Raw genomic sequence first — 27204 nt, forward strand, 5'->3', positions numbered from 1 at the left:
GTAATATTAAGTACCATGACACAGACTCTGGTGTAGCAGTGGAAGTACAGGGAGTTAAAAAAAAACACCCTTGGAAATTTGACTTCCTTGATTCGCCAGTGGAGGATGTCAGCTGGAAAGACCCAAGCAGAACAGGCAATTTTGTGCCCACAGAAGATGGGCATAGATCAGCATCCTCAGCACCATATACCTGACCCTCCAACAAAGTCCCTGAAGCAAAATTGAACACAATAGCTGCTAGTTCATTGCTTAATAAGCTGGTTTAAATAGTATCTGGTGAATTAGGAAGAATACTCATACTCTTACCAGAAACAGAGTGCTATTCAACCTCCAGCAATTGAATAACATCACCTGCCTTCTTTCCACCCCAGATGGAAGAGAAGTGTGTCTTCAAGGTGATCACACACATAAGGCAGGAATTCAATGACTCCATCTTATTGAAGAAATGCTTCCTTACAATCCTGAACTGTTCTCTTTTTTACACCCCAAGGAGGAGTAATTTGGAAAGTAAGGCTTGCATAGTCCCCCCACTGTGAGCAGTTAAGCTTTGCAGACAGAACAAAACTGCCACCAGTGGGAAGATGGAGCACAGAGAAGCATTCACAGCAGTTCCTTCCCCTCACTGCTGCAGTGCAGCACTACAGCCAAAGGCACTAGAGCCAGTCCAGCCTGACTGGGAAGCAGCGAAGAACACGTTTTACAGTAATGCTCTCTATCAAATCTAAATCCCTCCCAAGGCAGCTTTCTGAAGAGATGTTACGCACTGAGCTGCGACAAAAATGTCTTTCTATCTAGTAAGCACTAAGTGAATGCTTATGGTTAATTTCCTTAATACCATTTCAACATTTGTTTGAGGAGAAACTGTAATAAAATGCAGACGCTGAGCTTCTCTACCAAGATATTGAAGCACTTGAAAAAAACCAACAGCAGTCAGAGAAAACAATGAAGGCTGTGCAACAGAGAGCCCATCTCCATCTCACCATCAACACCAATGCTCTATCACCATTCCTTAGACATCATTCAACAGCTGATCAGTGCATTCCCACAAAGCCTCCTTTCCAAGAAATGCAAGCCTGTTGGTCCTACTTGTAGGCCATGGTCAGAACTAGTAACAAATCCTGTACATGATAAAGCAGAGCTTGCATTCAGTGTCCCAGTTAGAGCATCACCAGGCATACATTTGAGCAAAATCAACTTATCATGAGTGTTGATCACAGTGGTGTAACAACGAGCCAAACTGGTGATAAAACTGCACTAGATTATTGATATGAGGAAAGCCAGAAGAGCTTTCATCCTCATCCGAGTGCCCAAATTCCCATTTTTTTCTCAGAGATTGAACCAAAATAATGAAAGTAATTTTTCCAGTGCTGCACCTGCACACACACACACACACACACACACACACACACACACGTGTGCTGGCTCAGCACAGGCCCACCTACATCCCACAGGAATTACAGCACACACAGGATGGGCCCTTGCACAGGTCACTCAAAAGCAGGACAGTCCCTTGTGTGTGGAGCCCAGCCTAAGTCAGCTCACTCAGAATTCACAGCCCGTATATATATATAAACTCTAAAGGTACCCAACTGACTCCATGCGCTGCAGGCCTGGATCCAAGAGCCTGGATGCGCCTTCAGAGGCACTGACATACATGCAGAAACAATTTCAGAAGCAAGGGAACAGCAGAGCTAAAAGAAGCCAAGCTGGAGATGTTCTGGCATTCAGAAGGGACAGGCACATAGATGAATCACATTCTACAGAGAGGTTCCCATAATTTTCTACATGCACATTCCTAGCATACAATCTTTGAATAAAAGCACAGTAGAGCCACTAGAGTAAAACTTCCTTCGTAATGGCAAGAATTCTATTTACATATTCAAGTTTGATCTTTTAAAGGGCAAAATCTTTCTATACCTAATGCCAAAATAACCATTCTTAGTGCTCAGTCTCTCCTACATAAATGAGAGGTGTTCAAACAAGATACAGAGCTAATACATAACAGCTTATAACACAACTTTTATTAGAAAAGTTATACATAACAGCATCAACTATTTTCAAGAATATTAACTTTGAAAAGCAACAAAAACAGACTAAAAATGTGTAACAAGAAACTAATGACCTTTTCTATAATTAAACATTCAAGTTATCTACAATGTCGCTTTTTACAAAGGAGAAAATTATGGTTTTACAGGCACATCATGTTGAAAATAAAGCTGCAGTAACTTTATACAATTAACTTTTTCAAGGATTAGTAAAACATGGTCATCATGTAGTCTCAGAGTTTTTTTAAACATTCACATAATTTTACAGTTGAGTATACACTGAAATTTAAGAGTCCCAAAATTATTTCACAAAAGTGCCAACATTAAAACCAGAACCTTCAGTGTGAATAGTTTTGCTCTAAAAAAAGTTAAGACAGGTCTCCATAATCAACATATTCACATAATTTCTGGTGCTACCTGGTCTAACAGTAAAGCTTCATATTTAGAACTAAAATCAAACCGGATTTCTTTCGCAAAACTGATAAAACATTTTGAACATGGGAGTGTACATGATCAGAAAAAACTGACACAAAACCCATAAATATATCCAAAGAGCCATTAATACACTACACAATTAAGTGGAATTGTGCCCATCTGTACTCTATATTCAAAGTTTGTTGCTCTTTTGGTACAGGTGGTATCTGAATTTAGCAATTTTTCTTGTTCTTACTGTCGGATGCTTGCTTAACAAAAAAAAAGTCAGATAATTTACAATCTAGAAGTCTGTTTTAAAAAGTCTGGAGTTTATATACAGCTCTAACAAACCTAATGCATTATGGTTTCTGAAACGGTTGAAATTACTAGTTTCCATTTGTCACTTATTAACAGTAATTAGCCATTATCAGTAGTGGACCATAACAAGGTGATAAGTGAAAAGGAATGTTTAGTCTAAAATGCTTCACATGTTCTGTCCTTTCATGTATCACATAAAGGAAGTGCTTTCCACAGACACTCGTTTCCCCTTAGCATCAAGGGCTACAAAAATCTGACTGCAAAAATGCAGTGACACAGCAAGCTGACATATCAGGCACTACCTTTCATATTGGCAGCTTTAAGAGACCCACGGTATGCACAAAGATCTAGAGAAGGGGAGAAAAAACTACTACTATGAGAAGCAGACTGAACATTTCAGATGAGTTTGGCAAAGTTTTTAATCAGACAAAAGGTTGGCCATTCAGATTTACTGATATAGGTTAAAAATATGTCTACTGAATCAACTAGTCAAATTATTGTAAGACATTTTCATTGATACTCAACATCACATGCACCAATATTGCACACATCTGCTCTGAGCTGCTAAAACAATCTTTATCTGGGTGCTTGAGATGTCTGGTTTCTGCAGCTGGAACTCAAGTCACCCAACCCAGCCAGCAGTGTCACTAAAAATTTGAGTGGTAAAGTTAAAATACAAACCCCAAAATAACCCCAAGAGAAAACCGAGGACTTTATACAGACAAAATCTAAATTTTCTGCAATGGTCTTGTGGGCCCTACGGACGGGGCAATACACGCACGCACTGGTGAGAGGAGCGCTAGCTCTGCTCTAGGCAACCATTCAGATAATGTGAAACCTGGGACCAGGGGTGGCAATGATGTCACTGTAGGGCTCCTCCTGGGTCAGCTCGATAGCTTGCTGCTTTTTCAGTACCAGGAAACTGTAGAACTTTGCGGCTGCTTGTTTTCTATTTGTATTTCTGCATAGCTCAAGCAAACTGATAGATTCTGCTCCAGTCTTAGCAAGAGCTCTCTGAAAAACACAACATCGATACCACAAGTTAAGTAGAGAACTACACAGAAACAACAATGCCCCTTGGCAAGATTCTGTTTGTTGTCAACCCCAGGACACCAAGGGATTCAGAAGAATGGGAACATTACAACACGTACATGAAAATTTCTTTATGCATCTTAGCTAAATGAAACCTAGTAGGATTCCCAGAGATGTGCGAAAAATCATTCTTGAATCTGCTGAATGTATTCCAGAAACACTGTTGCATAGCACAAGATTTTATTTCTGCAGCAACAGCTAACCAGTCTTTTTTGACTACAGGACGATTTTTTTCTTAATAGTAATAAAATAAAGAAAAATAAAGTTTTATTTTTCAAAATAAATGTAATTCCAAAAATAATAAAGTAAAATCTCAAGAATTAATGTTCTTTAAAAGATGCATAATTTCCCAAGGTGGATGTCTGTTTATTTCTAAAACTTGTCTTAAACTAAGTACCCAAAATCACTTAGATTTTATCAAAGTATTGGCAAGAATATATTTTTAAAAAAATCATGACAATACATCTTTTTGTTGGCCAGGACAACAACAGAAGTGTTCGATTTAAAGCAGAACTGTCTGCGCTGGAATGAATTTCAACTAGATGAAAAGATATTTGGCTGGCCAAACCAAATTATTTTATAGTAATCAGACCTTCACTCCAAATCTCATTGCAGATTTAATGTTTCAGCCATCCAATATGATGCTCTTTTGGGTACATGAAGAAAGAATTGGAAAAAAGCTAGTTATGGCCAAAGAAAATGCTAAAGCTCTCTTCAGAAACCATGATAAAACATTCAGAGAGAAAAACACTACACAACACTACCAACTCAACATCTGTATACTTTAGAAATTATTTTTAAGCTTTTTTCATTTTATTCAGTTGTGCTGATTTGGTCTGGGGCAGAGTTAGTTTTCTTCACAACAGCTCATATGGTGCTGTTTTGCATCAAGGAGGCTGGAAGTGCACACGGAGTTGGGAGGGACACAGCCAGGACAGCTGACCCTAACTGGCCAAAAGGATAATCCATGTCATCTGGCATCATGCTGTGCATTTAAAGCTGGGCGAGAGAAGAGGGAGTTGTGTGACCATTTGAGATGTGGCATTCAATGACAGCCAAATCTCAAAAGTTGCCAAAATGTTTAAGGGAACAAAGGAGCTACAAGCCAGGCTGAAAAGCAAAGGTAATCCAAGAGTATGTGGAGGACAAACACAGAGAGCAAAGGAATGGTTTACACTTCAGTTCAGGGTGAACACTATGGTTTTCAGTCCTCATATTAGAAAAAGCCTCTTTAGTCCCAGCAAGCAAGAATCCATCCTACAGATAGATATATGTCTGTGCAGACTGAATCCACATGCTAGAAATCAGCCAAAGTCACATTTCCACAATTGTTAAGAGATTCAGCATAGCAAGTTTTCAAACTAGCCTAGCCAGGAAGTAAACATCCTGTACAATGGTGTTATCCCTAGACCCTTATGGGGGTTTGCCTGAAGACACATAGCACAAAGTCAAAGGTGCTATGATTTCATTAAAAATACAGCCAATTACTTTATAATTTAAATTTCTGGGAATCTTAGTTGCACACCAAGCGCGGACTTAAAGGCTGAAAAACATTTAGGTGAAAAAATTTATTTCAAATGTTCTCTAAACAGTTAAGTGACAATTATAAAAGTAAAGATTTAATTTTAATAAAATTATTTGATATAGATTTAATCAACTACATGCATTCTTTCTTCTCTAAGATCACTGCTATTTTAGGCCGTAACATAGACTGTAAAGAAAGCTTGCTCTTCACCTTTTAACTCAGCTCAAAAGCATCAGTGGATACACTCAAAAGCTATTTTAAGAGAAAGCAAATGATCATGTGTACCTGAAGGCCATGGAGCATTTGTTGAGTCCTCTTGTTCCATCTCCTTTCTTCTTGATCCTGATCACCCCCTGTGCCATCTTCTTCCTGGAAGCAGGTGTAAAATAAAATGAATCAATGAAGTTTGCTCTGTTTGTTACCACAGGATATTAAATACTGTAGATAAGAGACAACTTAAGTAATCTCATTTGAGGACATGGCTGGTTTCTTGCAGAAAGGTACTTTCATTAAGTAGCAAGCTACTTAAAATGAAACACACCAATAAAGTTCAAAAGTTCTTATCTAACGCATCATAAACATATAATGGTTTTATCCAGCCATCGTAAGAACAGGAGAACACTAATTCAAAACAGAATGTATATGTAATATATAAAATTAAATAACATAAATATTATTAAATGGTCATGAAATAATTTAAGAATTACATTTCCAAGGGCTAATTATAAGGACAGACAGGAGTTATTTCTTATGCCTTTTACCAAATCCACAGTCAAACATTCATCCACTTTTGGGAAACACACAAACTGATTCTACACAGAGTTCTTACTTCTTCCTCCTCCTCTTCCTCTTTCTCCTTTTCCTTCTCCTTCTCTTTTTCTGGCAGAAGTTCTAGCTCTGGTATTAGCTGGCAGATGTTTTGGGGCTCTTCTGGAGGCATTTCTACAGGTGGTATTTCCAGCTGTTGTGATGGTGGATGCTTTAAGAGCACACAATATAGTTAAACAAACAATATAATTTTGTCAGTTCTTTTATAATAGAACGATGGTGCTACAGACCAGTTTAATAAAATCCAAGTACATAATCTTAGCCATTTGTCAGAATTTGTCATTTTTGAAAACCAAAAACAAATTTTGTTTTGTTGTCCATATGTGCATTTTCAATCCTTTAGATTCTGCTCAATCCAGGAATTATACCACTGTGAAGTAAAAACGCTTTCCAGTAACTTCACTTATGCCACCATCCAAACTACTGATCTCATTCCTTGGATTGGCACATGCAAATTTGAAATCCTACACCACCAGATGCAATGCTACATGAACACACTTTAACTCACTGGAACTAGTTATCTTCAAAACATCAAAATGCTGTTCTCATCAATACAAGCAAGAAGGAATTAAAACACTGGTACCTGCAAAATTTCTGAAAACATGTGAATTACTTTGGTGCTGAAGTATATTCTCACAAAACATTTATGCCAAGAGGAAAATACAGAAAACAAATTTAATAGGATTTATGTAGACAGTTTTAATAAAATCAATATATGGTATTCAAGTGCTTGCCAGTAAAGTTACCTTGACGCCTGAAACTGTTTCTACACATACCCTAAAATGGGTAAGCAACTTCTGATGTAGTCACACAGCAGGTATCACTACAGGTTGCTGCTAGAACCCTGACCTGGCCTCTAAGATGATTACAGAATTCCCAACACACCAATACCCCCCCCCATTACACTGACTTAGCACAGCTGATGCCGATTAAATCCCATGAAAGGGGTGAAAGGGCAAGAGGAGCAGCAGCTGCCACCCTACTTACTAAGATAATGGAACATCTAATAGTTCCATTCTACAGTGAACAACCTGTTAGCCAAGGCATGTGAAAAGTGAGGTTAAAAAATGTGCAAACATGAGACAGCATAAACCAGGACTGTTCTCGTCACACAAGCATTCAGAAAAATACACCTTTTATTTTGCTTATTTCCTTCCTCTCTCCTTCACAAAGTTTCCTTTCACACTGCATCACAGTTAGCGTCCAAGTCTATTCACAAATCAAATAGGAAATCTCTCCTACTTGAAATCTCCCCTAAGGCTTCTTTCTTTGAAGCCTTAAGCCTGAAACACTAGGGCTGTCTTAGAAGATGTTTATGCAGCTAACACAATCCTTGCTTCATGGAAGCTGTTCATATACATTTGCCAAGCAGGACTTGATAAGCAATACACTAGAGTCCTTGAAGACTTTTACTGGAAGAAATAGTATAGCTTCTGTATCCTACCAGCATTTTAAATGTTTCAGTAAGTTTTTCACCTAACTAAGGCACCAGAATGATACCCAGGGACAAATGCTCTGATACTACTATAGTGAATCTCAAAGGATCATAGAAAGCTAGGGCCTCAAATCTACGTAATTTCCTACTCAAAGACACTGACCACTTGTCATTCCTCATAAAAAAAATAGTAAAAGCTTACTCACAGGTAGCACTGGCTCTGGTTCTACTTGCTGCAGTTTGCGTTTAACTCCAGTCTGAGCTGGTGGGGGTGGCATAACCGATTCATCCAGGTTGGTTCTGCTGCCTTCCATCATCGACTCTTGTAAACGGCTTGGTTCCTCCAGAATAGGTTCATCTGTATTCCACAACAAATCTTCTTTTATATACTTAAGAATGTTATTAGAAACTCTACTAAAATCCAATCTGCTATTATTTTTAAATTGAGCACTCTCAGCAGCCTGCACTTTTAATCCCCTGTTTCAAGCAATTCCTAAGCATCCCGTATTTCTAGGAAAAATAGTTATTTTATGTCAGAGGTTGTATCACATCAAGCTAAACAACCATTACAAAGCTCATACATAATCTTTGATGACTTAATACAAAGCCCAGATAACAGACAAAAATAGGCTCTTTGACAAGACACAAACCAATGACATCTCGTTGCTGCTGCTGCTGCTGCTGCTCCTCTCTGGGAACCTCTGGGTTTTCAAAGTCTTTAAGGAACTCATCAAGATTGTCAGCTTCTCCACCTTTCCTCCTCTTTCTCAGGTCTTCTGGTACCAGAGGTGTAAGACAGCGAGTAAAGAGCTACAAAGGAAACATTACATTATTCACCATTGCAGTTCTCAGTGTCCTTTTATTTCATTTTGGACGATTAAGTAATCATGGCCTATCTTACTTTCTCAGTTTTTAAGCTCCTCTTCAACAGTATTAACTTCTACAAAATTATTTATCTTTGTAACTGATAACACAATGTTTAAAATAGTTATATTAGTTCTTTTACTATATTTTTTCTTCCAATTATAAGTACTACCATCACTATATCCCTATTTATATGCTGACATTTGCTATACATGAAGCACAATCCTGAATATAGTCTATTTAAAAATGAACTTGCACAAAAACATTACCTTCAGTAGTCTGTTATTCCACAAAGGCTGTGCAGGCAGAGAGAAAAGCTTTTCAACTCCACCAGTTTCTTTCCACATCATCAATTTCTTAGTAGGAGGTGCCAAATCCAAAGTAGTAACAATATCGGAGTAGTCACTTAATTGGGCTCGAATAGTCTTGCTGTCCAGTTCTTTCACACTGTCCACAATCAGCTTTCTCTTCCTCTTTGCTTTGGTTTCCTTGACTGTTGAGATTTTTAGCAAGTAATGAAGTTAACTCAAACAGGTATCATGCTGTAAAAGAATCCTGTAAGTTCTCTATAGATCTTGCTTGCCCACATAAAAAGCTGCCTCATGAATCTAAGGCAACACTGGCTTTGGCAGAAGGATTAAAAACTATGTGCAGTATAAAATGTCAAATATTATGAATGCTCTCCCATAACCTACAAATCCTTCTGTGAATTTAAATCTACCTAAGCCTCAATGTCCTCAGCTGCACATGCTTCTCTCTCCCATGGCTTGCTTTATAGGCTGCTGCAAACACTGGCTTACCAAGTCGAACAGAGGATGGAGCACCTCTCTTAAGAGGAAAGGCTGAGACATTTGGTTTTGCTCAGCCTGAAGAAAAGGGAGCTTTGGAGTGACCTAATTGTGGCATTCTGGTACCTGAAGGGAGCCTACAAGGAAAAGGGAGGGCACTTTTTACAACGACATGTAAAAAGGTAAGGGGGATTGCTGCCAGCTGACAGAAAGTAGCTTCAGATTAGGTATTGGGAAGAAGTTCTCTACTGCGGCGAGGTGCAGGAACAGGTTGCTCAGAGGAGCTGTCCCAAATGCCCTATCCCTGTCAGCATTCAAGGCCAGGCTGGATGGAGCTCTGAGCAACCTGGCCTACTGGAAGGTGTCCTTGTGCTCATGGCAAGAGAGTTGGACCTAGATCTTCATGATCCCTTCAAATCCCAGCCATTCTATTACTCTAATCACAGATCTAAAATACCACACTCACTTTTCCCCCTAAGCCCTACCTGAGCTTTGGTACAGTTAATGTGGGTGATTATTTTAACTGTAAACTTCTGACCCTGTTCTAGCTAATTTTACTGTGCTTACAACCTGGTACTCTGCAGCAGACCCTGAAGCTCTGGAAATGCTGTCTTTGTTGGACCAGCAGATGAGCTGGTCCCCTGCTGCCAGCCTGCCACGAGAGGGCAGTGCCAGGGCTCTCCCACTGGGCAAGCAGGCAGTCAGGGCCTGGAGCTCAGTCTAAAAGCATAGGACAAGCTACTTTCTTTACAGATATTAATTTTTTAATAAAGCAGGGGTCAGTATATAATGAGCCAAACATAGTATCAGATAAAATAAGCAAGTTTCTTGCATTAAAGATATGGAAAATCTCTATTTAGTAGAAATTCAAATACAAAGGTGCACGTCCTGAAATCAGCAATTCATTCAAGCTACAAATCACTAGAACAGCACTCATTCTCAGTGTAAACAATCAGTTCCACCCTTCAAACAGAGCATATCAAGAACTGTGTTGCACTACAGACACTGTATTAGAATCAAAGACATGCTGATCTCCATTTCAACTCAGTGCATTTTAACTAGCATGTTTACCTAAAGCTCCAGGATCATGCAGTTACATGCACTGACTGTAGAAACTACTAACTAGTATTCTCTGACACCCTCCATGTAAGCTACCTCTCTGGAAGGTACTGGAGGGCTACTATTAGAATAAAAGGAATTCAGCAGTTGATCTCTGGTTTCTCTCCCAAGTGAGAAGCAGAGTCAGCAGCAGTGCTAGACATTCATTTCCACTCCATCAAGTTAAAGTGGTCTCTGACAAACTGTGCTGAATATCCCCAGTAGCTCTCTCACCAGTTATGTCAATAGGCTCCAGAGCAAAAGCTTCCTCTTCATTGGGAACAAGCGTTGTCTGGTCAGTCATGGTTGGTAACGGTTCCACCGGATCCACTGAGTCCGGGCTGTCCGGGCCCCCCACTGCCAACGACAACAAGAACGTCTCATTAGGTCAAAACTGTTAACAGGCTCTGCTACCCCTTCTCCACACCTTCAGGTGGTTTACCACACTTCATACTTTGGAGTTTAGTATGCTTTTAAGGAATTAGAATCCAAACTACATGAGTTGAAAGTAATTCTAGATCTGGTCCTAGATCATACTCACTTGATACATTATCATCATCATCCATATCATCGTGGGGAGGCTGCTCTGGCATCATTACTCCACTTTCTGAGAGTGCAGGTGGGTCATCAAAAATACCACCATCATTATTACTGAGAAGTTTGTCATCTGAAACAACCATATGAAAGAATCAGATTTGCATCCACAAATTCATGAAATAAGTACAGACAAATTTACAAGGAAGTACAGGCAAGTTTATTGCAGCACAGATGAAGACAGTACAAAAGTTAGAAAGTACTTTCAATGCTGACACAGAAGTAGCAGTGCTTTTTCAAGGGCATTTCAGCTCTAAATCTGAGCTTACTGATAACACTTATTACAATATACTTGTCACATTTGCATCTCACATCTAACTTTTTAGAACTTTGTTTTAAATATGCCAACACTTAACGTGCTGTGAGTCAGCTACACTGCTGCAGTACTCACAAACCGGAATATATGCTCAGTGCATATATATATATATATATATACACACAGACACACATACACACCGAGTATAAATACTCACTGTACAAGGCATAACTTTGACAGGGATTTGGCAACAAAGGAAACAACTTCCCCTCATCTACCCAAGAACTAATTAATTAAGGTAGGAAGTAGGATAGAGGAAAAATAAATTTCTCAAACTTACCCAATATTCCACCATCATTTCCTTCTCCAAAATTATCATCTTTGTATTGGTCTTCATATTCCAGGTGATTAGATTTCTCATTGAGGTGACTGGTGCTCTGTTCAGGTTCCAGCAGGAGATTGGAAGCACTAGTGCTCACCAGCATGTCATCCTCAAATGCACTACCTTCTCTCATCATCTCACGATCATCCATCCCAAAGTCACCTGCAAGAATACAACTGCACTGCTCTAACTGCTAAAACACCAAGACGCAAGAGACCTACCTAACTGATCAACAAAGGCCTATATGCAAGACCAAACTTTAATTTAATCAATCCTATTTGCAGAGTTAATGACAAGATGTAAGGAATTGTGCCCAGCAATACCATAGCAAAAAATGCTGTTTGAACAATTATAAAAATAACTGTCTCATTTTCAAACATTTTATTGTACTTATTTGAATTGATATAAGCAAGATCCTACTAAAATTTATCTGCACAGAAATCAAAGAATTCAATGGAATTCAAAGACATTGTGCCTTATGCCTCAAGACTGGGCTTCAATTACAGGGAACAAACCAATACCCAGTCAACACCATTTTTAGATTATTCTTTCAAAACTATTACTGAATTATGGTTTACAATACTGTAGGTTAGGAACCAGACATTCAAATAAAACTGTCCTTAGGTTTAGATGTTAGAATACTGTCCTTGAAAAGATACCTAAAGTAGCAAACTTGTTACAGTGACTGATTCAACTTTAGAAATGTCCCAGTGGTTTCTGACTGAGAGCACGCTTATGATTAAAGCAACAGCTCACTTCATATTCACATCACATTTTGAAAATTATAATTGTCACAGTACTTCAATAATTAGCTTGACTAAGTGTTCTTCAGCTTTTCTTTCTGCCTATTCTAGGCAGCTAGAAGTTTACTGAGCATTAGAGAACAGACTTTCTGGAAAAATTGACATAATAAACTAAAAATTAAATATATAAAACCACAGCATGTTTAATCTAATTTGTTTAGAGCTCATTGGGCATTCCATAGTAACTACAAAACCGTATCTTACAGTAACTGAAATTAGCTAGTAACACAATAACACATGAGGTCCTTACCAAAGTCATTATCCTGGAGAATACTGATGTTGCCTACTTCTTCTCTCATCGTAATTTCTTCCACTCTACTCTGGTTCAAACTGAACTGCTGAGCCACATCAATATCACTTAAACAAACAGAAGGCAATTATTAAAAATCTCATTGAAAAACAAAGAACAGATAAAGCCTGCTGAAATAACCATTACATTATTCAGTAAAAAACAATTTTACATTCAAGTCAATTATTGAAAAAAATAAAGGTGAACACTGAATAGAAACTACTATTTAAACCAGTGAGACCATTAATGGCTCAAACCTATAATCCAAATTGCATTGGCTTCTGGGAAACATATCAGTAACCTCTCTTACTCCTTGCTGTGTTGGGATTACTAATTTCAAAGGCCAAATTAACAATTAAGAAAAACCTTCCACCCCTTCAACTTCAAAAGCTACTCATATAGTTTATCAAACACTGTATTTTGCACCACTACCAAGTTAACACCTTTTGTGGTGTATTAAGGTACCTTTCTTATAAATACACAGAAATTTTTGCTGTTTCAAATTAGTATATACTCTAATTTGAATTTACACTAAATTGAACACTGAGTAAGCTGGATTCTAAAATATGAATGTTATGAATAACTCAAATAAAAAAACAAAATAGTAAAAACCATCAGTTTTTAAAGATTAAGAACTACTCAGGTTGTGTACTTGTTATATGTAAAAGTAACTCATAAATATTAAGAAGTTTTAAGAATTAAAAGTGACACTTTGTAAGGTAAACAACATAAAACTGTTCTTGTCCAACCTAAGGATGAATGTGATGTAGGGTGCCTTGCATAGAAGAAAAGAAAGTTTTAATAGGCATCTGAGTTTTTCAAAAGCTCCTGTAAGGACAGCTTTAATTTCAGTTAAAGTCAATACTACTATGAACTTAAAATCAACACAAAAATGACTGCACACTTCCTTATCAGTATATATAAAAAAGACCTAAGAACCTACAAACTATTTTTTTACATTCAGCAACGAGTTAGCTGTTTAAAACCAGGTTCTCCTCAACTAAAACCAATTCTCATGGAAATTGAAAAAATCCCCAAGCTTACTCTAGATCAGGGAGTGGTTGGTCAAAATCGTGAAACTCCTCAGGTAAGGTAATAGCATTATAAGCAGCCTCTCTGTTTTCCTCAGGCAAATCAACAACTCCTGCAAGGAAGAACACCCAGACATGAGTTCCCATTCCTTACAAGGACAGCATTTTTCACCGTGCCTTTAGCGTTTTCTCTCTCCATGGGCCTACTGTCTTTAAATTTGTTTAACTGAACTGACGCCGAGATACCTACAAAGAAACCTTAGATAATGGTAGTAAGTGAAATTCAAACTAAATTCTCAAGCCCTTGCACTGTCTGTATAAAGTAATGTTTGTGCGGCACTGCACAGAGCTGTGCAGCCAGCAGAGGCATTGCATGTTTCACAACACCACAGGTACCTGCTCCAAAATAATTGTATCATGATACATGGTATGAGCTGCAGGGCTCTGCATTACACTGGCAGCACAGTGACTTTGCTACTGGTCCTTTATTCAGTTCCATCAGCTCCACAAGTCCTGGAACAGAAGTGATTGCACTTGGGGCTCACTAACTTACAGGCTTCTGCACATAAAAGAGCTGTATTACCAAAACTACACAGATTCCTTTTCCTATCCTCCAGAGATGCTTACTCTTATTCAGCAGGCATTCTCAGAGCATGAATATCAGATTGGGCATCACAAAACCAGTGCCAGCAGTTGGTCCCTCTGTTTTATTCAAAGTCTTAAAGGTCAGGGCACTTGAAAGTGCATGAGAAATGCAGGTTCAATTCCTTCTGTAACTTGCTCTGCTTTCTGACCCACACATACAACACAGACAATTCTGAGGTACAGATTCTTCAGAAACACTCTGCTCCCCTCTGCAATGAATAATCGAAGAGGCACTGTCCACAGAGACCAGGAACAAGCATGAGACTGTAGCTTACTCATCACAGTACTTGACAAGGAATGAAGAAATTTAGTCCATCCTTTCAGGGCTGTTCAATATTTTTACTTGTCTACTGCTTAAAATGAAACATGTAAATGATTCTCAGAACAGAAAGACTCAATTCCTAAGGCACAATACTGATAAATTGAAAATAAAGACCAGTGCCTCAGCTTCTGTCATGTCAGCATGGCAATTTTTATAAATATTGATTTTAAGGTGCTTCACCTTCAACATGCACTCTTGTCAGGAGAGGGAATATTGGTAAAACAGAATGCCTTTTGATATTAAACACAATAGTAAACAAAAAATTAGCAACAGTCAACAAATTGCCTCTGAAAGCTACATAAAATTCAGTACTTGAATTCAGTGCCTGAATCACAACCTGCAGATCAGGAAATGAAGATAAAGGCATTACATAACTTAACTTTTCTCAAGTAACTGCTGCACTGGCTTTCAAGAGTTGCCTTTTTAAAAAACAAGTCTCACTCAAGTTCAGCTTTTAAATCTATTGCACTCACTAACTTAAAAAGGCAGAATGTGATTTAGCAGCTGTGAGCATCTAGCAGCATCACTGCCACAGCTACATTTCAGCTGAGAAAAAGTTCCCCTGGCCAGAATTAAAGAAAACTCAATAAAGGCATGACAGAATGAAAACCAAATAATTAACTGACTGCTGGATAAGTAAGTTATTTCAGGTATTAATATGGAACCCCATTTTCATGGCAAATATTTAAGTAAGCAATTACAGAGTGGGAATTATGTTGCAAACATACAAAAGGAAAACTATCTTTGATGCCCACATTACAGTTCACATTATTTTCAGAAACTATAATGTGAAAGTAGTAAAAAAGCAGCTTACTTTCATATTTCTTTTGTAACTCATAGCAAAAGAATCCTGACCCTTGAGGGAAACCAACCCCCTTCTGTGCTTCTATTCAGTAGGGTACTGGCCTTTTTCAGACAGAAGGTAAAAACCATGCTGTGTATTTCCATTTAACATCATACATCAGCAACAGACAAAATGGTAAGTGGGATTTTACTGAATCAGCATCAATAGGAGAAGTTTTTGTTCAGAATTTAGTTAAAAGATGTTTTTCAGCAGACAACTCAGCCAGCCAGACAGCTGCAATAATTACTTCTCCTACAACCTATACCTTTATGTAATTACACAGACATAAGAAGGCAGAATCGTATGCCTTCTTAATAAATACATTTATCAATGTAGCTTTTCAGAGAGTACTTAGATAAAGACAGATACCTGGACGAAAAGCCATCTTAATCTTAATGAAAGCCTCATTACAGTCTGCAAGAAGATACTTTGCTTTCCTGTGGTAGATTCTAACAACGCCTAGTAAAAGATGTCCTGAGGTTCGAAGTGCCATCTTCACCTAAAAACACATTGCACAATCAGTGAATTAGATGTATCCTCCTTTTCCCTTAAATGACACCTCAGTCAGCTTTACATTAATTTTCTCAATAAAATCAAATATCCAAAGCAAGTATAAAAATCATCAGAAATCTGAAGAAACAAAGACTGCAAAGTTCAAAGTGATGCCATATTACATCGTTTATGGATGATCTAGCAAATATCACCAAATTAGTAGCAGCTCATCCCAGGAATTCCCAAACACTGCTCTGTCTGGTTAAAAAAAAAAAGTCACAAAGCCTATTTTTATCACATCTTCTTTTCTACCACCTTTGCTACTTCAAATGTGGAAAAGGTGAAAAATACAAAAAGTTGGGCAGCCATAAATAGTGATTTGGTTAAGTAAAATCTGGTAAAAAACTGTTAGCTACCCTCTCCATGTTCTATCCTTCAGTGGAAGATGTGAAGTGCCCATAAACAAGCACTGTCACAGTAAAACAATTTTAAGTTCCTTTGTTTCTTTCCTTTTCAATCTCACCGCTTTACTATGTAATGAAGTATCTACTGTGGGAACATAAAACTGAAAAAAAGTAATTCACAGGATTCTTCTTTAAGTATATTAGACTAAAAGAGCATGAAATTTGTATTGAATGGTACATGGAATAATTATCTCACAGAAAGAGTAAGCCATACAGGATTTGACATCAACCTAAGAATTCAAGATTTTTATTTCCTCCAATGACTTTTAAATATTTCAGCTAATGAACTGCTACACAAAGTTAAATAGATGAATAAGTGCCTATTAGTTTCTCCTTTCTCTAAAAGAATGCTCCAGCTCACTAGTGAGCCCATGAACATTATCTTCTTCCTAAATCCTTCCAAAAGTGATAATGAAACAAATCGCTATTCTGGAAGAATAAGCATCTCTGTGATTGTACAATACACTTTTTGCTTACACTTAGCAGTTCTTCTAAAATCTAGAGTAGCATTATAAAAACTGTTAACATTTGTATCAACCAAAATAAAAGATATAAATAAGTTTTCTTTTGTTTTCAAGTAGTTGTTTTTTAAGATATTGACATCTGTTAAGTGACAAAAGTCACAACTGCACCATCAGTTCTAAGATGAACAATTTCACTGTCATGAGTAGTAGAGGGGAAGAAAAACAGCCATGTAAAAACATCAAGCTACTTAAAATTTCCTCCTGTTTCACAACAGAGTATTTCACATCTCAACTTCAGTGATCCATATAGCAATTACCACCTGTACACTCAAGTTCTTTTCACTGCAAGGTAACAAGATTAGTGTAAAACAGATACCTTTGGGGAAATGATGCTCTCCACGCTGCTCTCCAGATTACATTCAAAAACATGGGCTTTGGTCAGCTTCTTATCCCAGTGGGCCGCCAGCCAGATTTTGGCCAGCGGCCCACGTTTGCTCAGGACAAAGTGGGCATAGAACATGGTCCCAGATGTCTAAAACAAAGTGCAAACCTGTAGAGAAAGGCAAGTATTTCTTTCCACATCTTTTATTTTATGAGGAACATCCTTGTAAATACCCCCCTTATCCTTAAAAAAAACTGCACGTTTGACTTTTAACCACTGAGGTCAGATTATTTGTTTAATATGCTTAAGAAGCTAACACTTACAAATTATATCCATGTATTAGCACATATATGTATTTATTACAAAAGAACTACAAAGCAAAAAAAACACCCACTAACAGCCACATACACAACTTAGAAATGTTTACCATCCCTCAAGAAAAAATAATCTTGACTCTTTTTACTTTTAGGGTAATGATACCAAACTCTCCTAATGCAAAGAAGCACATCTCAGTTTTCACTCCATAGTAGTTTTCTATGACTACCACTTCTTTCTACTTTCAGTTCAGCAGCTACTACTCTACTCTACCAGTATATATTGTACATTGTTCCAGCAAAAGATTCACATTTACAAAATATACAGCCCTAAATCTTTTTGCACTTCACTATAATTTCCTGAACAGGAAGCACAATCATTTCTCCCATTTCTGAACATTTTCAATTTCATATTTTTTTTAATCGAGTGTTGATGAAAGTGGTGAGAAAACTGACTGCATTATTCCAAACTTCCTTAAGTTTCCATCTTTTCTCCTTCGATGGAAAAAAGAAGACACTCTTATCTATTTATCTAGTAATTACTTTTTTACAACTGATAAGATGCCAACACATCAAATCATGGGGAATCAGAACAGCATGATGCCTTATGATCCAAACATGCCACTTCCATGCATGACATAAACATGATTCACTTAACTACAAGTAGAGGAAAAAAAAAGTTTGCATTAAAAAAGTAGAAGAATCTCCACAAAGAGTTTTTCCAGTAGTTTCTATAACCCAGGAAAATAAATCAAAAGAGAAGAGCAGAAAAGCACAACTAGTACATTTTAGTTTTTACCTCCTCTACACCTACAGAAAACTGCCAGAGGAAGCACAGCAAATCACAATTGTTCCTGCTAGGAATTTAAGCACAGGGGCAAGAGAAGCTTTGACATTACTGATTCAGTGGAAATAAAGCAAACTTCTAGACATCTGGATAATAAATGAAAAAAAAAAGTATATCTCAAAGTCAAGTCCAAGAACTTTTCTTTTTTTTCATTTTGAGAGCTGCATAACAGAACTGATTATCAAAGCTACTCTCTTAATGACAGACTGGCCACCAATTTCATTCATGACCAAAACAGTGAAGAGGATTTTAAGGAAATAAAGGCCACATGTAGCTTAAACTCAAATTAACTCAGTTTACAGAATTAAAACTACTCTTAGGAGTGAAGTTAATAGCTTTTAGTCATAATAAAGCTTCAAATTGCCAAAAAGTTAAAATGCCATTTTTATCTGTTGGGATTGTGCAAGGGCTAAGAACAGCACTGCACAAAGATGGGCACAAGCAAGTTTTTCCAGGAAGCACAATGAAATAAATTTTGGATAAACATTATCTAAAGGAAGGTATTCTACTTTTTTCCCCCCATTATTTTTTGAAAGAAATCACTTTGTCTTAAGTACAGGAGACAATTCAATCCTTGCATATTTTTGAATGCCTCAGTATTTTTGTATATGCAGAGACATAAGTTTGCAGTACAGCATTTTGGTATCGTGAGTTTTTACCGGAACCATGCAACAGTAAGCCTGTAATTACCCCATACCATGAGGAACAAGGGAAAACACAAACACAGAGTAGACAAAACCACTTGTATTAATCCATTAAAAGCATTCAACAACAGTTGCAAAAGAGTGTATTTTGATTAGTGGAGTTTGGCACAATTATTAAAACAGATAATATGGGTTTCACAAAACTTCAAACATAGTTAACTGAAAACATACTTATGTTTCCTGTTAAAGGTGAAACTCACTATTTGGACAACTTGGACAAAATAAATTTATTTATCACTTTAAATCTGTTTCTCTTCATCCATCACTGAAGCCTTGCCATACTGAAATACACAAAGGGAAGCAGTGACTGACAATCAGACTACAGATAGTTTTAAAGTGTTTTTCAATCTGAACTGTTATTAACAAACAAGGATTCTGTCACCTAAAGCAATAATTTCTTCTCACATGAGTCCCTGCCACTTCCAAATTCCAGCAGATGCTCTGCATGGCAACAACTGGGTCAGAGCAACTGCACAAAGCCCACCTTTACAGTTCAGCTGTTTAGCACCTCAGCTCTTCAATGCAAGCCCCAAAGGCTGCTCCTGCTCTCTCCAGATTTTCTCTTTCTTTTCAGATACTCCCTCTTCTGCATTTCAGGCTTTTTGTCTGATCTTTAATTCATAGCACAGTATGTTGAGGCAGTGGCATAAAGAAAGAAATAGATTTTCTGGCATAATTTGAGACTAGGATGAAAGTTAAAGGAATCAAAGAGTGTCTACAAGTGGCAGAGTGCTCAGGCAGACATATAAACAGACATAGAATTTAACACTGGCTGAAAAGCAGTTCCTCAGAATCCATAAAAGAAAAAGAGTAGCTGATGGCTCTTAAAAAGCTTGTAAGGTAAAACACAACTGTCAATTTTTGAAATTAACTGGATATGAAACACGACCATAAAACTTGTTCTAAGAATTTTGGCATTTTTCTGTCTTGCTTGCATTCCTCTAAGGCAAAAAGAGTATGTGCTCACACAAAGCCAGGTAGGACCAAATCAACCTTTTAAAATACCTGAACCTTTACTGCCATTACCTTTGCATTTGCTTCAATGTGCCACAATTATCCTCAGGTTTTCTCTGTCTAACTTGGTCAACAACTGCACAATTTAAAAAATACTGTTCTTCCTATAGAAGTGTAAAAAATTTTCTCCACTCCGCACTCTTCTCTTTGCTGTACTTCTACACACAAAGTAAGTGAAATGCAAAGCAGAACTGACATAATACTGGTCATATGCAGGGTCTGATCCAGAATGTGCCTGTTTCATCCTCTCATCTGAGACTCTGGTAATTGCTCCTTTCAAAATAAGAAAATTTGTTAGATGGCATAACTATGAAATTCATCTTAACCCTCAACTCACATATATTTCATCTTAAAATCCTTCTTCTGATTAGAACAGCTGTCTAACCTCTGAAGAGCACACCAGCATAGTTAGTGCTTAATGAACTACAAGCTGACAACAGGCAGAACATTCAACATATTTTTATTTGACTGTGGCTCAGTCTAGCTCATTAAACCTACTCATCAGCTGCTCTCCCTAGATTAGGTTATGTACACACAGACACACACACCGGTCCCCTACTAAAGTTCAGTCTTCTACTTTTTTACTGTCACCTACTTTTGTTCCTTGTAAAGCTAGTCCAAAAACACAGTCACACATGAATGAGTAGACAAATTCCACACTACAGTTTAAGAAATCAGCCAGTCATTTTAATTAATTTGTCCTTATGCTATCCTTCAATTTCTCTTCTCTGTTGGTTTCCCCCCACCTGAATAATTTCCTCCTAAACTGTTTCTGCTTTGCTAAGCCCAGGGATCACCCTGTGCACCTGCAACAGTCTGAACTGGCCCTACCAGACTTCAGAAGAAGTACCCTGATCCTGCAACTGTTCTTTGAAGAATTAAACTTTAAGTCATAACCCTTCACTCTACAATCCCTTCTTACCTCACTAAACTTCCCATGTGTGGGTACTCACTAATGCTGCCTCCCTGGCAGGTTTTGGTACCACACTGAACACCTGCTGCCACTGAAAAAAAAAATTCATCACTAACTCCACTAACATCACCTTACAGCTCCAAGCCTCTTTTCACCACTACTTTATCTGATCTCCTTTCTTCAACCACTTTTATAATTGTCTGATTAATCCACATTTATCTGAATTTTAATATATTTCTTTGTGGCACTTGCAGCTTTACTAAAGCTCAGTGTCAAGTCACCTTTATTTCTTATGTCTACAAAATTAATTATTGAAAAAGATAAAACTGAACTAGTTTAACTTTACATACCTCTGGTGAATACATACAGCATTTTCCATTTGTCTCCAGGTCTTGTTTCTTGCATCTACAGTTTGTTAGAAATTCTGTGGCTGAGGTTGCACTACCAGGTCTGTTAATTACTCAAACCATACTACTCCGTTACAGGAACTGCATTCACTGCTCTCCAATTACAATATACTACACACCTACATAATCAGATGGAATCAGCACCCCACTAAGGTTACTAATTCAAAAGGCAGATCATTCACAAGTACCTACAGAGCTGGAAATTACTGAACCCTGTGAACACCCGAGCCCTCCTCCCTCAATTCCAAATTCACACCTAACCCTCAGCAGGTATCCTGCCCCTGCCCCTACACTCAGAATGCTCAACCAGTAGAAATCTTTTTAATTGAAGACCCTGTCTCCATTATCCCAATCTATTTTGTGCAAGTCCGGATCCAAGTCAAGCTAATAAACTTGCAGAACCATGTGCTAACACACAGTTTTAAAGGAATGTAAGTTGAACAGAATTCCTTATGTTTTTCCAGCTTTTGCAGTTATTCTCTGCATGGTTCATCCGAAGAGCTCAAATGTAAAAACCTTTTTAACAATTTTACCTTTAAGAAGTTAGACTGATGTGGTAACTAAAGCAAGTACTCCAATTTCTGTAGGAAATCCCACGGTACAAACAAGACATGATTAATTTGTGTGGCCATTTAAGTTTACTGTAGGTCTCACTAACTTTTTGCTCCTCCCTTTATTACCCCTATCACACCTACTTCCTCTCTTGTTAAAACTCTAGATGAGTGGGCTTTGCTTTCCCAAATTTTGTAAAATGTCTAATATTTACAAATGAACCTTCATAAGATAAAGCAGAAGCCCGACCCGACCCTAATAATGCCTTGATGTCCCCCGGTTGTGATAATGAGTTTTACTAAGATATTAAGGAAAGCGTGCTTATCGCCCACATTTGCACAATGTGGGCCTAAATGGTAACTTCTCCAAATTTACAGTAGTTTCTTTATGTGTCTGAATTTAAAGAAAAGCCATTATCAATGAAAGATGCCAGTAAGTCACAGTGACCCCAAGTTTCCTTTGTTATTGATAAAAACAACACCCTGTTATATATTTAACAGAAACGTTTCTAATCAGGATCAGAAAAATCTTAAAAACAATACCAAGATTTTTAACAGTGTCCCTAAGATCAAAATCCTGGTTGTTTAAAAGGCTGGTATTTTTAAAGGGCCCTTTTATTTGCAGCTCAACAGCCACAGTGTCCAGACGGCAGTTCTTTGCCACTAGAGAGGCTGTGAGAACACTCGGTACCCTACCCCATCCATGGCAGAAGGAAAACTGCACTTAAAACCTGAAGACTGGCAAATGGAACTTTGCTCCCGTCCTCTCCCCAGACCGCAGCCGCCTCGCCGTCCCTTTGGCGAGCGCGCAGCCAGGGATGTGTTACACGGCGGCGGCCCCGGCCTCCCCGCGGCTCCCCGGGCTGCCCCGTGACCCGGCTCCCGGAGCAGGTCCCTGCGGACCCGCGGGCGGCCGCTCCAGGGGCCCGGAGCCCGCTCCCCACGGCTCGTGCCCGTGCCAGGTCGCGCTCCGGGCCCCGCTGCACCCGGCCTCGCCTCAGATGGCCCCGGACACCCGGCCCGCGCAGGGTTCCCGGGGCGGCCCTGCCTTCCCGGGGAGTCCCAGGGTTGCGGCGCACCAGGCGGGCCCTCCAGGGCGGGAGGGCTCGGCGAAAGCCGCCTCCGAGCAGGACGGCAGCACCGCGGGAGCGGGGCTGCGGCTGGGCCCCGCCGGGCCCCTCCAGGCGCCGGCAGCGACCGCGGCGGCCGGGGCCACTCCTTACCCTGCTCCGGGCCCGGGGACCGCTCGCTGCTCCCGCCGAGCCGAGCCGAGCCGAGCCGGGCCGGGCCGGGCCGAGCCCGAGCGCAGCCGAGCGGCGCCGAACCGAACCGAAGCTGAGCCGAAGCCGGGCTGGGCCGAGCGGAGCCGAGTGGAGCCGAGCCGCTGGCTGAGGCGAACAAGATGGCGGCCGTGGCCCTTCCTGCGCGCGAACGCGCCGTTCAAACCGCAGGATGTTTACGGTCAAATTCCCCCGACCGGCCCGGGCCCGCCACTGCGCGTGCGCGCGGCCCCGGGGCGGGGCGGAGCCGCGGCTGGGGCGGGGCAGCCGCGCGTGCGCAGCTCCCCCGGGGAGCGGCCGGGCCGTGAGGGCGTCCCGCCCCCGCTCCGCCCGGAGCGGCTCTGCGCTCTCGGGTTTAAATCGCGTGAAGGAGTCGCTCTGTTCTTCCACGGGCTGATCCCGGATCGTTCTGGTCCCTGCAGCTCCCCTCTGCTGCCCGGCCCTGCAGGTGTTTGTGCTGTGGGGTAGTTTGTTGTCAAGGGGAACAACTGCGGCCACCGCTCACTTTTTTTGTTCGGACCAATTTGATTTCTACTGTATACAGAAAGGTTTTCTTGGTCCTAATTTACTGATTTATGTTGGCCACGTATAATGGAGGGGGATGTATGGCTACAACAGGACACTAAACAGGAGTCAATCACTAGGTGAAAGCAATGGAAAGGGAAAACAAGGACTGCTTTGGGAAACGGATTTCTCTGGTCTCTCTCAGGCACTAGGAATCTGATGGTATGAGTACATATCATTCTGGATGAACGCCAAACAGCCTTTGGCTTAAAGAGACAGAAAATCCAAAAACCTCAAAATAACTTTAAAAATAACCTCTGAAACTATACTTGTAGTGTAATGGATCATCAATTTACAAAAATAATGTCAGAATACCAAGAAAATGCACCTACTGAGGGTGTAAGGAGTATTACTGCTATCTGTGACATTCAGATAATGTATCTTAAGGGATGATAACATCAGCAAATAATATGTAAAAACATGCAGGCTCAGTCTCCTGGTTCTCTTTCCTTAGATTAAATTTTGAAGATTTCAGCATTCATTTATGTTCATAATATCTCACTAGAACCTTTATTCATTGTTACTCTGTATGTCCCACATGGATTTCTGCCAGGTGCAGTAATATGTCAAGGGTTTTCTTCTGCAAGGAAACGTTTGCTGTGTCACTACTCTCCTGTATCTCCATATGGAGTTAGAGGTCCGGGCATTAACCCAGGGAGTGTCCAGGCCATCGACCACTGGGCTGCTGGTGAGTTACTCGCATTAATTTAACAGTGCTGATACACCTGCATCAAAGTCCACCAAAAGTGCAGACCAGCCACTCCCCGTGGAGTGCGCACCAGTGAGGTGACAGCACTGTGGCATGAGTCTGAGACCTCAGCGCGTCACAGCCTGGCCCACGGTGCTGCTGAAATGTCCACAGCACCGCCGGGCTCTGGCTCTTGCCCTGCTCAGTGCTTCTGTCACTTGTGTCCATTTTGGTATGAAATCCTCTATCCTCTGGTTCAGCAGACACTGAGGATTGGTCAAAATTGCCTTTCTTGTTACTATGGGCCCACATGTGCCAATTGTCCGTTTAGAAGCTCTACATCACATTGCCATTGACATTAACAACGGGAAGAAATTATTATTATTTTTTTCCTTAGTTGTCACTATCAATTCCTTAATAGTTGCCCATTAAAAAAAAAAAAATAATAAAAATTTATCTATTGTTTTTCTCATGCTCACTACTGTTTGAGGAAGCAATTCTTTCTATGAAGGACATCCATTTTAAGAACAAAACTAGGAAGTTCTAGTTAAATTTTTGGTAATACCTACCATGTAGTTAAAAGCATTACGCTTATATAGGTCCAATCTTTTCCAGATGACTCTCTGTAGTCGGTTTTCAATTTTTCCAAAGTTTCATTTCCAGTTTTTCCATTCGTTGTTATTATAGGGCTTTAAATGTACATACTTCAAAGAAGCAAATATATGCAAATCCAAGAGAGTTTATAGTCTAAATTTGGCTCAGTTTAAATCTAAAGGTTTTGAATTGTTATCACATCTGTTTCTCATGGCAGTATGTGACTACTGCGAAGATCAGCCGGTAATCTTGTCCTCTAATTTATTCTTGAATGTATTTTAAAATTATGCCAGTCTAATTTAATATTACTTTTTTTTTTCCAATGTCTATTCAGTTTGATATTTTACTGTTTCATCTAAAAGGAATGCTTCCTTCCATCAAAATTAAAAATCAAGACAATTCATTTGCATGGTCTAACATTCATTTGCATGTTAATTGCCTGATATAAAAATGTTTCATTTGTACCGTGGAGATAAATACACTTCATGAACAAATTGGTATTTAAACTTCAGAATATTTTTCAGATATTATGCTAAGAATTAAAGCAACTGCAGTACAGTAAGGAAGGAAAATCGAAATACAGTGTGTGTTAGAACTCCTGTCCATTGAGTTCCATCCACTGACCTATCAATTTTAAACCACCATAAATAAGTTTTCTGCATTATTAGTAATACATTAAATTGCCGCATGGCTCTTTCAAATGTTTGTGATTAAGTCAAGTATTTTTTAACCTTTTGCACTTCAGTTCTCATTAAGGTCAATTTTTAAAAAAAGAAAAAATCTCCATTACTGACTTTGTTTGCAGTTCTGGGGTTTTTTTAAACTAAGCTTGGAAAGTGCTCTGAATGCCCTGGCCTGAGACAGACAATATAACTGATCTTCCTGTCCCCATTTTTTTCTTCTCAAGAGCTGCCACAAGCACTGAATTGTATGCGGCACTCGGTACTTTGCTGAATTTCTCCTCAGGCTCTGCTCAGACACATGCATTCCAGATGGTACTTTAAAAAGCAAGATTGTGACTAGGATGTACACTCTCGCTAGCATATAGCAGATCACATTATGCAGTGACATTTAGGAAGAAACTGAGGCAAGAAGCCTATTTTTGTTTTCAGCTTTGGTCAAATGTTTCTGTCAGGCAATCATAAATTTGCAAGTGTAGAACAACTTAGTTCATATATAAATAACTTTCTCTTAGGAGAAAGAACAACATATTTTCATTACTTTGGATTAACTGAAGTAATCATTTTTCCCTGACAAACATTCTCCCTTGAAATTTGTGATCCAAATCCACCCTTGACTCATACACCCATCCTCAAGTTCTTTCCAATCTAAGCTGCTTTGCCTAATCACTTCCAAGTATTGGCAACAATAAATAGCTTTTTTGAGCCATCAAACAAGAAATTCAAGATAGTCAAAGTCACACTTCTACCATGTGAAGTATAAGGAAAAATACTATAACTTGTGATTTTATTAGATCCTGTGTATTCTAAAAACTTCAGCATTCCAAGGCAGTTAATCCAAAGTTTGTGCAGTATGTTGGGACCTTGTATGAGGATCAATTTTGACCTCTGTTTACAGCAAGTCAGCTTTGCTGCAGCTGTACAGAAGAGCTGGAGTTCCTGAAAGGGACCTGCTGTGCAAGTGCATACGGACAGAAGTTTTCAGCTGCAAGCCATGACTGCCCTTAGGTCATCCACAGGTGAAATGGTTTCTGAAAGTGGCATTTAAAAATACCACAAAATCACCATAGTACTCTGTTCTGAGCATTAGATAGACATTAGAATACAAATATTTGCACTCTGGCTGGTAGTTTAGACTCTTGATTTCAGTGTGGGCCACCTGACACAGATCCCTTGTGAAATACATGAAAATTGAGAATAAATGAAAACACTGCTTTCTTGCCACTTGGCCTTTAGTTCACAATACATCCTTTTACTAAAAGCTACAAGCAGA

The 27204-nt window shown here is 39.2% G+C and overlaps 2 protein-coding genes across 3 annotated transcripts; one reads left to right on the forward strand and one right to left on the reverse strand.

Annotated features, from left to right (window-relative positions):
* Positions 1 to 1999: 1999 nt before the first annotated feature.
* Positions 2000 to 23492, reverse strand: RAD21 (RAD21 cohesin complex component). Of its 2 annotated transcripts, XM_072924950.1 has the most exons (15): positions 23349 to 23492; positions 17498 to 17543; positions 17370 to 17446; positions 15943 to 16072; positions 13776 to 13875; positions 12693 to 12799; positions 11598 to 11801; positions 10949 to 11074; positions 10642 to 10764; positions 8791 to 9014; positions 8308 to 8467; positions 7864 to 8015; positions 6224 to 6373; positions 5680 to 5763; positions 2000 to 3791 (listed from the first exon to the last, which is right to left on the reverse strand). In XM_072924950.1, the coding sequence occupies exons 2-15, from the start codon at positions 17511 to 17513 to the stop codon at positions 3600 to 3602; spliced, it is 1845 nt and encodes a 614-aa protein (XP_072781051.1). In that variant the 5' UTR covers positions 17514 to 17543; positions 23349 to 23492; the 3' UTR covers positions 2000 to 3599. The 2 variants fall into 2 exon arrangements, with proteins under 2 accessions (XP_072781051.1, XP_030122454.3); XM_030266594.4 differs by having other exon boundaries at positions 17370 to 17543.
* On the forward strand, positions 22546 to 25109 carry LOC115493984 (uncharacterized). The gene is made up of 3 exons (XM_072924305.1): positions 22546 to 22558; positions 22900 to 23853; positions 24523 to 25109. The coding sequence occupies exons 1-3, from the start codon at positions 22546 to 22548 to the stop codon at positions 24678 to 24680; spliced, it is 1125 nt and encodes a 374-aa protein (XP_072780406.1). The 3' UTR covers positions 24681 to 25109.
* The last annotated feature ends 2095 nt before the right edge of the window (positions 25110 to 27204 follow it).

The sequence above is a fragment of the Taeniopygia guttata genome, chromosome 2, assembly GCF_048771995.1.
Source record: "Taeniopygia guttata chromosome 2, bTaeGut7.mat, whole genome shotgun sequence".
Taxonomy (NCBI): Eukaryota; Metazoa; Chordata; class Aves; order Passeriformes; family Estrildidae; genus Taeniopygia; species Taeniopygia guttata.

Bases quoted from the DNA above. Each gene is read 5' to 3' on its own strand.
- RAD21 (XM_030266594.4), bottom strand. From the start codon at position 17,513: ATGTTCTATGCCCACTTTGTCCTGAGCAAACGTGGGCCGCTGGCCAAA. The intron at 16,073-17,369 runs GTATCTGTTTTA...ATGTGTTTTTAG, and splicing joins AGAGCATCATTTCCCCAAAG to GTGAAGATGGCACTTCGAAC. The intron at 3,792-5,679 runs GTACACATGATC...TGTGTTTTTCAG, and splicing joins AAATGCTCCATGGCCTTCAG to AGAGCTCTTGCTAAGACTGG.
- LOC115493984 (XM_072924305.1), top strand. The intron at 23,854-24,522 runs GTGTTTGTGCTG...GATTTCTGCCAG, and splicing joins TCTGCTGCCCGGCCCTGCAG to GTGCAGTAATATGTCAAGGG.